This window comes from Oncorhynchus nerka, linkage group LG21, assembly GCF_034236695.1.
Source record: "Oncorhynchus nerka isolate Pitt River linkage group LG21, Oner_Uvic_2.0, whole genome shotgun sequence".
Taxonomy (NCBI): Eukaryota; Metazoa; Chordata; class Actinopteri; order Salmoniformes; family Salmonidae; genus Oncorhynchus; species Oncorhynchus nerka.
This window is the reverse complement of record NC_088416.1, coordinates 16,969,604-16,982,022: the sequence shown is the minus strand read 5'-3', so window position 1 is coordinate 16,982,022 and position 12,419 is coordinate 16,969,604. Positions and strand designations below refer to the sequence as shown.

Genomic DNA, 12,419 nt, shown 5'->3' with positions numbered 1-12,419 from the left:
AACAAAACAAAAGGAGCTGATCGTGGACTTCAGGAAACAGCGGAGGGAGCACCCCCTATCCACATCGATGGGACCGCAGTAGAGAAGGTGGAAGGCTTCAAGTTCCTTGGCGTACACATCACTGACAATCTGAAATGGTCCACACACACACAGACAGTGTGGTGAAGAAAGCGCAACAGCGCCTCTTCAACCTCAGGAGGCTGAAGTAATTTGGCTTGGCACCTAAAACCCTCACAAACTTCTACAGATGCACAACGGAGAGCATCCTGTCAGGCTGTATCACGCCTGGTATGGCAACTGCACAGCCCGCAACCGCAGGGCTCTCCAGAGGGTGGTGTGGTCTGCCCAACGCCTCACCGGGGGATAACTACTACAGGAAGGCCAAAAAGATCATCAAGGACAACAACCATTGAGCCACTGCCTGTTCAACTCGCTATCATCCAGAAGGCAAGGTCAGTACAGGTGCATCAAAGCTGGAACCGAGAGACTGAAAAGCAGTTTCTCAAGGCGATCAGTGTTAAATAGCCATCACTAGCACAGAGGCTGCTGCCCTATATACATAGACTTGAAATCACTGGCCACTTTAATAAATGGAACACTAGTCACTTTAATAATAATATTTACATATTTTTCATTGCTCATATCTATATGTATATATTGTATTATATCCTATTCTACTGTATCTTAGTCTATGCCGCTTTGACATTGCTCCTCCAAATATTTATAAATTCTTAATTCCATTCCTTTAGACGTGTGTGCATTGTTGTGAACTTGTTAGATATTTCTGCACTGTTGGAGCTAGAAACACAAGCATTCAGCAACACCTGCAATAACATCTGCTAAACAAGTGTATGAAACAAATACAATTTGATTTCATTTAGGAGATAACTAAGGATGGATCAACATTGTAGTTACTCCACAACACTAACCTAAAAAACAGAGTGAAGAGGGAAGCCTGTACAGAATATAAATATTCAAAAACATGCATCCTGTTTGCAGTAAGGCACTAAAGTAATATTTCACACAATGTTGCAAAGAAATTAACATGGTCCTGAATACAAAGCATTTTGTTTTGGGCAAATCCAACAAATTTTTTAAAATAAAAAGAGTAGGAATATAGCTAAGCACAGGCAAAATCCTAGAGGAAAACTTGGTTCAGTCTGCTTTCCAACAGACAAATTCACCTTTCACAAGGCCACATATACACTGGAGTTGCTTACCAAGACAACATTGCATGTTCCTGAGTGGCCTAGTTACAGACGTAGATTTTTAAGCAGATTTATGACAAGAATTGAAAATGGATGTCTAGCAATGATCAACCACCAAACTCACAGCTGTAATCACTGCCTCAGGTGATTCTAACATGTATTGACTCAGTGGGTTGAAAATGATCTAATCAAGATGTGTGTGTGTGTATGTATGTATGTGTGTGTGCACGTATATATACACACACACAGCAAAAAAATAAACGTCCCTTTCAGGACCCTGTCTTTCAAAGATAATTCGTAAAAATCCATTGTAATGGGTTTAAATGCTGTTTCACATGCTTGTTGAATGAACCATGAACATGCACCTGTGGAACGGTCGTTAACGCAACCGCGGTGTCTGATATATATATTTTTTAAAGAAGCTTTATCTGAGAACGGCGCTCAGTGCCCAAACCAGCCAAAAATACAGTGGGGCAAAAAAAGTATTTAGTCAGCCACCAATTGTGCAAGTTCTCCCACTTAAAAAGATGAGAGAGGCCTGTAATTTTCATCATAGGTACACTTCAACTATGACAGACAAAATGAGGGGGGAAAAATCCAGAAAATCACATTGTAGGATTTTTTATGAATTTATTTGCAAATTATGGTGGAAAATAAGTATTTGGTCACCTACAAACATGCAAGATTTCTGGCTATCACAGACCTGTAACTTCTTTAAGAGGCTCCTCTGTCCTCCACTCATTACCTGTATTAATGGCACCTGTTTGAACTTGTTATCAGTATAAAAGACACCTGTCCACAACCTCAAACAGTCACACTCCAAACTCATTACATTACATTTAAGTCATTTAGCAGACGCTCTTATCCAGAGCGACTTACAAATTGGTGCGTTCACCTTAAGACATCCAGTGGAACAGCCACTTTACAATAGTGCATCTAAATATTTTAAGGGGGGGTGAGAAGGATTACTTTATCCTATCCTAGGTATTCCTGAAAGAGGTGGGGTTTCAGGTGTCTCCGGAAGGTGGTGATTGACTCCGCTGTCCTGGCGTCGTGAGGGAGTTTGTTCCACCATTGGGGGGCCAGAGCAGCGAACAGTTTTGACTGGGCTGCGCAGGAACTGTACTTCCTCAGTGGTAGGGAGGCGAGCAGGCCAGAGGTGGATGAACGCAGTGCCCTTGTTTGGGTGTAGGGCCTGATCAGAGCCTGGAGGTACTGAGGTGCCGTTCCCCTCACAGCTCCGTAGGCAAGCACCATGGTCTTGTAGCGGATGCGAGCTTCAACTGGACGCCAGTGGAGAGAGCGGAGGAGCGGGGTGACGTGAGAGAACTTGGGAAGGTTGAACACCAGACGGGCTGCGGCGTTCTGGATGAGTTGTAGGGGTTTAATGGCACAGGCAGGGAGCCCAGCCAACAGCGAGTTGCAGTAATCCAGACGGGAGATGACAAGTGCCTGGATTAGGACCTGCGCTGCTTCCTGTGTGAGGCAGGGTCGTACTCTGCGGATGTTGTAGAGCATGAACCTACAAGAACGGGCCACCGCCTTGATGTTAGTTGAGAACGACAGGGTGTTGTCCAGGATCACGCCAAGGTTCTTAGCGCTCTGGGAGGAGGACACAATGGAGTTGTCAACCGTGATGGCGAGATCATGGAATGGGCAGTCCTTCCCCGGGAGGAAGAGCAGCTCCGTCTTGCCGAGGTTCAGCTTGAGGTGGTGATCCGTCATCCACACTGATATGTCTGCCAGACATACATTTACATTTACATTTAAGTCATTTAGCAGACGCTCTTATCCAGAGCGACTTACAAATTGGTGCTTTCACCTTATGACATCCAGTGGAACAGCCACTTTACAATAGTGCATCTAGGTCTTTTAAGGGGGGGGGGGAGAAGGATTACTTTATCCTATCCTAGGTATTCCTTAAAGAGGTGGGGTTTCAGGTGTCTCCGGAAGGTGGTGATTGACTCCGCTGTCCTGGCGTCGTGAGGGAGTTTGTTCCACCATTGGGGGGCCAGAGCAGCGAACAGTTTTGACTGGGCTGAGCGGGAACTGTACTTCCTCAGTGGTAGGGAGGCGAGCAGGCCAGAGGTGGATGAACGCAGTGCCCTTGTTTGGGTGTAGGGCCTGATCAGAGCCTGGAGGTAGTGAGGTGCCGTTCCCCTCACAGCTCCGTAGGCAAGCACCATGGTCTTGTAGCGGACATGCAGAGATGCGATTCGCCACCTGGTCATCAGAAGGGGGAAAGGAGAAGATTAATTGTGTGTCGTCTGCATAGCAATGATAGGAGAGACCATGTGAGGTTATGACAGAGCCAAGTGACTTGGTGTATAGCGAGAATAGGAGAGGGCCTAGAACAGAGCCCTGGGGGACGCCAGTGGTGAGAGCGCGTGGTGAGGAGACAGATTCTCGCCACGCCACCTGGTAGGAGCGACCTGTCAGGTAGGACGCAATCCAAGCGTGGGCCGCGCCGGAGATGCCCAACTCGGAGAGGGTGGAGAGGAGGATCTGATGGTTCACAGTATCGAAGGCAGCCGATAGGTCTAGAAGGATGAGAGCAGAGGAGAGAGAGTTAGCTTTAGCAGTGCGGAGGGCCTCCGTGATACAGAGAAGAGCAGTCTCAGTTGAATGACTAGTCTTGAAACCTGACTGATTTGGATCAAGAAGGTCATTCTGAGAGAGATAGCGGGAGAGCTGGCCAAGGACGGCACGTTCAAGAGTTTTGGAGAGAAAAGAAAGAAGGGATACTGGTCTGTAGTTGTTGACATCGGAGGGATCGAGTGTAGGTTTTTTCAGAAGGGGTGCAACTCTCGCTCTCTTGAAGACAGAAGGGACGTAGCCAGCGGTCAGGGATGAGTTGATGAGCGAGGTGAGGTAAGGGAGAAGGTCTCCGGAAATGGTCTGGAGAAGAGAGGAGGGAATAGGGTCAAGCGGGCAGGTTGTTGGGCGGCCGGCCGTCACAAGACGCGAGATTTCATCTGGAGAGAGAGGGGAGAAAGAGGTCAGAGCACAGGGTAGGGCAGTGTGAGCAGAACCAGCGGTGTCGTTTGACTTAGCAAACAAGGATCGGATGTCGTCGACCTTCTTTTCAAAATGGTTGACGAAGTCATCTGCAGAGAGGGAGGAGGGGGGAGGGGGAGGAGGATTCAGGAGGGAGGAGAAGGTGGCAAAGAGCTTCCTAGGGTTAGAGGCAGATGCTTGGAATTTAGAGTGGTAGAAAGTGGCTTTAGCAGCAGAGACAGAAGAGGAAAATGTAGAGAGGAGGGAGTGAAAGGATGCCAGGTCCGCAGGGAGGCGAGTTTTCCTCCATTTCCGCTCGGCTGCCCGGAGCCCTGTTCTGTGAGCTCGCAATGAGTCGTCGAGCCACGGAGCGGGAGGGGAGGACCGAGCCGGCCTGGAGGATAGGGGACATAGAGAATCAAGGGATGCAGAAAGGGAGGAGAGGAGGGTTGAGGAGGCAGAATCAGGAGATAGGTTGGAGAAGGTTTGAGCAGAGGGAAGAGATGATAGGATGGAAGAGGAGAGAGTAGCGGGGGAGAGAGAGCGAAGATTGGGACGGCGCGATACCATCCGAGTAGGGGCAGTGTGGGAAGTGTTGGATGAGAGCAAGAGGGAAAAGGATACAAGGTAGTGGTCGGAGACTTGGAGGGGAGTTGCAGTGAGGTTAGTGGAAGAACAGCATCTAGTAAAGATGAGGTCGAGCGTATTGCCTGCCTTGTGAGTAGAGGGGGAAGGTGAGAGGGTGAGAAACTCCACTATGGCCAAGACCAAAGAGCTGTCAAAGGACACCAGAAACAAAATTGTAGACCTGCACCAGGCTGGGAAGACAATCTGCAATAGGTAAGCAGCTTGGATTGAAGAAATCAACTGTGGGAGCAATTATTAGGAAATGGAAGACATACAATACCACTGATAATCTCCCTCGATCTGGGGCTCTACGCAAGATCTACCCCGTGGGGTCAAAATGATCACAAGAACGGTGAGCAAAAATCCCAGAACCACACGGGGGGGACCTAGTGAATGACCTGCAGAGAGCTGGAACCAAAGTAACAAAGCCTACCATCAGTAACACACACTCAAATCCTGCAGTGCCAGACGTGTCCCCCTGCTTAAGCCAGTACATGTCCAGGCCTGAAGTTTGCTAGAGAGCATTTGGATGATCCAGAAGAAGATTGGGAGAATGTCATATGGTCAGATGAAACCAAAATATAACTTTTTGGTAAAAACTCAACTCGTCGTGTTTGGAGGACAAAGAATGCTGAGTTGCATCCAAAGAACACCATAACTACTGTGAAGCATGGGGGTGGAAACATCATGCTTTGGGGCTGTTTTTCTGCAAAGGGACCAGGACAACTGATCCGTGTAAAGGAAAGAATGAATGGGGCCATGTATCGTGAGATTTTGAGTGAAAACCTCCTTCCATCAGCAAGGTCATTGAAGATGAAACGTTGCTGGGTCTTTCAGCATGACAATAATCCCAAACACACTGCCCGGGCAACGAAGGAGTGGCTTTGTATGAAGCATTTCAAGGTCCTGGAGTGGCCTAGCCAGTCTCCAGATCTCAACCCCATAGAAAATCTTTGGAGGGAGTTGAAAGTCCGTGTTGCCCTGCAACAGCCCCAAAACATCACTGCTCTAGAGGAGATCTGCATGGAGGAATGGGCCAAAATACCAGCAACAGTGTGTGAAAACCTTGTGAAGACTTACAGAAAACGTTTGACCTCTGTCATTGCCAAAAAAGGGTATAGAACAAAGTATTGAGATAAACTTTTGTTATTGACCAAATACTTATTTTCCACCATAATTTGCAAATAAATTCATTAAAAATCATACAATGTGATTTTCAGGATTTTTTTTCATTTTGTCTGTCATAGTTGAAGTGTACCTATGATGAAAATTACAGGCCTCTCATCTTTTTAAGTGGGAGAACTTGCACAATTGGTGGCTGACTAAATACTTTTTTGCCCCACTGTATGTAGGCTACGTGTGCATTGTTTTAAATGTATGTAGTTCTGTCCTTGAGCTGTTTTTGTCTATTAATGTTCTGTATTATGCCATGTTAAATGTTTTGTGTAGACTTCAGAAAGAGTAGCTGCTGCTTTTGCAACAACTAACGGGGATCCTAATAAACTACCAAATACCAATATATAGCTCATGAAATCCCATGGCAAAACAGAGCGGGGCTGTTCGAGATTCTCTGGGGACAAATGCATGTACATTATTTGTATGTATGGCTGATCATATAGGAAGAGCATCAGAATGACAGCCTTGGGGCAACTGAAGAGCAAAATAATCCTAGCATTTCCACACCCTAATTGTAGGCTAACCAATACCCAAATGGAGATTCAGTGAAAATAAAAATCTCATTAATTTATCAAGACCGGTCCCCATACATGTCTCAGAGCAGCACAAAACGGTGCTGAAATAGTTGACCACACGGGCGAAGGCTATAGCTTCAAATCCTATTATAACATTTGGATGACTTTGGGAGTTTCAGTAGGCAACAATTTTTTCCAATATTTAGGTCATGGTAACCATTCAGATCACAACCATGCCGTTGTTATACACAGAGAGAACAATAGAGAAGCTGATGTCATAGAGCCCCTATTCATCAGAATTTCAGAATTTGTCAGCAATGAAAATAAATGAGTAAAAATAAAAAATAAAGCTTTCAACACATATTATTCAATATGAACTTCACATTCTGCAGGCCCAGGCATGTATCAAAGCTTGCGAGACATTCAATGACATTATCAAGAGATATGCTGGACCCTATGTCAGAGAGGTGTTTTTGGGACCACATAGTGTCTATTGTCCTGCTAATAGCCCTTATGAAATACGAGTGTTTGAAAACTTTTTCCACCTTCCAATTGCCTCTTCCACGGTCATGCTGCAATTAGTTGGTTGTACATTTTGGGTAGAGCAGACATTTCCATATATTTGTGTTAGCTGCATGTGTGGCATAACTCCACCAGTCCTATTTATCAAATAATTTACAAAGATTATACCTTTTTTTAAAACATTTTATTGAATATTTGGAGTTTAGAATATTTGAGTTTAACCATAATATTTGTTGTAATATTTGCTCTGTCTTTTCTGGTGAATTAAACTGAAATTGCAACCAAAAATAACAATGTTTTTGAGATTATTTCGTTTTCAAATAACCGAAAGTGAGCAGCTGCAATCTGAATAAAGGGAAAAAGGCCATTCTTAAACATGGGTGAGACATTCTTACTAATTTGCTAGAGAACCCGTTCGGATTCAAGTATAACTTTTGTATGACTGACGCCTATAGTGAGAGCTCTTATGTAAGAATGTCGGCCCTCTGAATTCATATTCCCATGTGCATCTTGATATTGGAGACGGAAAGACCCGGGTTCACCAGCAACCCCCAATCTCCTTCAGACGCGGCCATGCCTAACGAGGAAAGGGGGTACGCCATGCGGACATTCCTAACGGGAAAAGGGGGGGTGGAGCCGGTTGGGCGCAACCCAGACGACATGGAGATGCGGGCAACGGAGCTCGGGCGAAGCCAGCCAGCCATAGTAATTCGTTATGGTTCCATCCAGATGTGGTGAGAAAACAATGCATTTGGTGGACTCACTGATGGTTGAAGATGATGAGCGATCGGCAAAGGCAATCAACATCGCTCTAATCACAGTCAGAAGACAGTTGAATAAAGTTGAGTGTACGTATGGAAAGGCTCTGCAAGACAATATATTTTTTTAATATATATTTATTTTTTCCCCCCAGAACATTAACCATGTGTGTTCCCTTGTTCTGTAGTTGACCCAATAATTCTTCTGACAAACGAATTACTTTGGTTACTGCAGGCCCAGATCAAAGCTGGTGAGAGAGGTGTTTTTGGGACCACGTTGTATCTATTGTCCTGCTAATAGCCAAAGGCCTCCAGGACCGACAGAAGTTCCTTACTTTTTCCCCCTTCCACTTCCCTCTACCATTTATTCCCATAGTAATTCGTTATGGTTTGCATTGAAAATGAGGGCATAAACTGGGTCAAGATGCCAGCAGAGTAAGTAGACCTTCATGGGGCGGCAGGGTAGCCTAGTGGTTAGAGCGTTGGACTAGTAACCGGAAGGTTGCAAGTTCAAACCCCTGAGCTGACAAGGTACAAATCGTTCTGCCCCTGAACAGGCAGTTAACCCACTGTTCCTAGGCCGTAATTGATAATAAGAATTTGTTCTTAACCTCTTACGCTTGCGTCCCAACTAGAGCTCTGGAAATGCAAATGCGCTACGCTAAATGCTAATAGTATTAGTTAAAACTCAAAAGTTAATTAAAATACACATGCAGGGTATCAAATTAAAGCTACACTCGTTGTGAATCCAGGCAACAAGTCAGATTTTTAAAATGCTTTTCGGCGACAGCATGAGAAGCTATTATCTGATAGCATGCACCAATACACTACAACAGAAAAGCACAGCAGGGGGCGTAAACAAAATAATTAGCATTTCGGCGTTACACAAACCGCACAATAAAATAGAAAACAGTCATTACCTTTCACCATCTTCTTTGTTGGCACTCCTAGATGTCCCATAAACACTATTGGGTCTTTATTTCGATTAAATCGGGCCATATAAAGCCAAGATATCGTTATATGTAGACTGTGTGATAAACGAAAAAAACAGCGATTTCACAACGTAACGTCATTTTTTAAAATTCAAAAAGTAGACGATAAACTTTCACAAAACACTTCGAAATACGTTTGTAATGCTACTTTAGGTATTAGTAAACGTTAATAAGCGATAAAAATCATCCGTAGGCGATGTATATATCATTAGCTGTCGTCTTGGAAAAAATTTCAGGAGAGAGCTCTTCCGGAATGATCTGGGCGGAGACCGGAGGTAAGCGGTGCCCCTCTTTCGGTTCAACCAAGAATCAAAGATGATTAAATTCACAAGATACTCGACTACATGGGGATGCTGTGGGAGTTGAATGCTCGGTCTTATCTAATTCGGCTCACTGTTAACAATTGCTGGAAGTGGCGCAAGGATATTTATTTCCATTTTCTGTGATCAGGTTTTCCTGCGCTTTCCGATGTAACGCACGTTATGTAATAGCCACAGTCGTGATTTAACCAGTTTTAAAAACGTCCGAGGGTTTCCTATACACACATTCTAACCATATGAACGTACTATATTCCTGGCATGAGTAGCAGGGCGCTGAAATGTTGCGCGATTTTTAACAAAATGTTCAAAAAAGTAGAGGGTAGGAGCAACAGGTTAACTGACTTGCCTGGTTAAATAAAGGTAAAATAAAAATAAATAAAAAATTAAGTAAAATAAAAGGTTAAATAAAAATAAATAAATAAAAAAGACCTACAACACTTTTAACAGGACATTACTCAATACTAGTGAGACTCATGTCGCCTACAGTATATCTACACATATTTTGTAGGTCTCCTGATTTAAACCCGATCGAACTTGTTGCAACTAAAATGTAGTTGAAATAAACAACTGCATGTTTGCCTGGCATGGATTGTGAAACGATCTCGTTCCTCGCCCTCTTCAACTCCGCCAATGCGGCCTGACTCTCTGCCAATAATTACATTTAGAGGATTGGATTCTAAGGATTCTAAATTAATATATAAGGGGCATTTTTCGTTAGATACTCTCACGGACCAGATTTCCCCTAAGGGGCTTTATCTAATTATAATGCAGGGTTAATAATAGTCACTTTGTAAATAAGAATTATTATGAAAGGAAAATTATATACGTAAGAGACGGTGGTATATATTTTTTTCCATCCCAATTTTTTTATAACCAATTTTGGCCTTTAATCCAGGGCCGACAGACAAGTTCATGACTTTTTTTCCATTTTTTATTTTTACTGAAATTGCATCTAACTTTCTAAGGCTTGTTTAAAAATGAGGATATTATGGATATGATTTCATTTCATTTAAAAAAATTAGCATTTGTAATCTGAATGAAGGGAAAAAGGCCATTCTTGAACATGGGGTGAGACATTCTTACTAATTTGTAAATAAATACAGTTTGTTATTTTGGAATTATTTATTTCAGTTTTTAGATGGAGAGAACCCAAAAGACTACCGTGCCTATTTTTTTTTGAAAATCGTCAATCCACGTGAAATGAAATTCCCCCATTGTATTTACCCAAGTTCTCTCTTAACTCCAGGACCACCAACAGTTTTTGTTGCCTGATGCAGGACCACCAACAGTTTTTGTTGCCTAATGCAGGACTCTAGTGCCAGAGGAGAGACTGACTGAAAACTCCTCCATTAACTGCCACAGTTTAGACTATCGATAGATCAGCGTTCTAACTCCCCCTTGTGATAGTGTGGTACAATGAACGAATACCAGCATCTACCACAAACAGTCGCAGCATAAGCTCGTAACTTTTAAAGGAAGAACCACTGTATTTTGTGTAGATCCTTGACAACAAATGACAAATCCCTTTAAATCCAACTTGTAATAAAACATTTTTTGGGGAAAAGGTCAAGGGGTGTGAACTTTCTGAAGGCACTGTACATCACTGAATACACCCTGCTGTTTCCTAAAAGTGGTTCACAGCCTGACTAATTTACTGGGCGCTGAAGACATAGGCTACATGCTGATGACCTTACAGGTCACTTCATTATGATTGGTCTAGCCACCACGGTCATGTTCAGTAGGCACAAAACAGCAATGTACTACTTGAAAGCAGGGTCCAAGGTTAACTTTTTCTTTGTAAATGCATTAGGGTCATGCAGGGCCTAGATGAAATGCTTGTATGTATGTATGTATGTATTCAGCGAGTAATAGGCTACATTTGGTCATTATGGCATATATTGTATTAAAAAATGAATATAATTTAGCAATATAGACAATGTATTATTTTTGCTAGTATGTTAACTACTTTCCCTAAAATAAATAAGCTGAGTGAGTAGATTGTTGAGCGCTTCTTTTCCCTCTGGACAGCTCGTGTGAAGGCATCAACTCGTGTACTGCTCGCATGCTCAAGAAGTTGTGATTGGCGAGGAGAGTGGTTGAATGAACGGCCAATAATTTTGCTCAAATACAAATAGCATAATTTTTCAGTGTGTAGTCCTTCAATGGTTTTCAATAGCAGACTGCGACAAAGAAGGTAAACTGGAAAGACAAAATGTGCTGAGAAGATATAGGCCCAACAAGTTTTTACTGGCAAGCGGGCAATCAATGTCAGATCCTGCTAAAAGTGTCCAGTAAGAAATGTACATTTTCGCTTTCCATTTCAAATTGCTTTGACTTACTAAACATGACCCAGACATTTGGGATTATGGGTTACCTTGAGCAGCGGGTGGATCTTATCCACGGGCAAGGCCAAAGGATTCCTCCTCTTCCTCTTTTCAATGGCCGCCTGGGCATCAGCGATAGCCCATTTATCGATAGGGTGAGGGAAACTCTTCTGCACTCGCTCCTGAGGGGAGGAAAGGAGGGAAGGAGTGAGGGAGATCGAGAACCCTTTAATAGTGCAATACTTTTGACCAGAGCCCTATAGGCCCTTTCCAAATGTAGTGGGATACATAGGGAATAGGGTGCCATTTGGGCTGCAGAGGGCCTTACTTATCTGTTATTTACTTGAATGACATATTTCCTGGTACTCTATTGACGCTGCATCCATAGGCAAATCAAACAATACCCCCCGTGAACGTCTTTGTTCACTGGGGGTAAACACGCCTCCTCCTCCTTCAAACTGCCCTATGACACTTTACACCATTGTTTTATTGTTGCAGACATTTCACAAGGGACTTTTCCCTTAATAAGGGACATCTAACAGGTTGTCAATGGGAGGGCGGGTACATGACATGTACATGTCAAGTCACACTTCCGCTAGAGTCACTACCAGGATGTCCTTCCCTTGACGTGGGTGTTGGGCTAAGAGTTACTGTAACCCTTTAAAAAAGGGTGAGAACTACAAAATACATCCACAGTTAAAGGAGGACATCTTCATAAGCACTACATAACAATTAACATGTGCTTATGTCAACAACTTCAAGTTGGCATAGGCTTTGAGGCCTAGGCATTTACAAAATGTTTGTGTTGTATATTAGGAGGGAATCAAACATTTATGTTGTGCCTACAAAGGTGTTAAGGAACTCCTTATGAATGTGTTATGTAGTTCTTATGTAGGGTACATACATAGTAAACAAACAATACAAATTTCCCGTAATCTGTTGGATCCAATGGGTCACAAATTACAATATACACAAACACA

The 12,419-nt window shown here is 43.4% G+C and overlaps 1 protein-coding gene across 4 annotated transcripts in view; it reads right to left on the bottom strand.

The window, feature by feature from the left end:
- The window catches only part of LOC115103977 (son of sevenless homolog 1-like), an 81,401-nt gene that overhangs the window by 48,826 nt on the left and 20,156 nt on the right, over positions 1 to 12,419 (bottom strand). For all 4 annotated transcript variants that reach the window (XM_029625069.2, XM_029625070.2, XM_029625071.2 and 1 more), the window contains exon 3: positions 11,490 to 11,621. In XM_029625069.2, the coding sequence (XP_029480929.1) occupies positions 11,490 to 11,621 (132 nt within the window). The remainder of the gene's footprint in view (positions 1 to 11,489; positions 11,622 to 12,419) is intronic.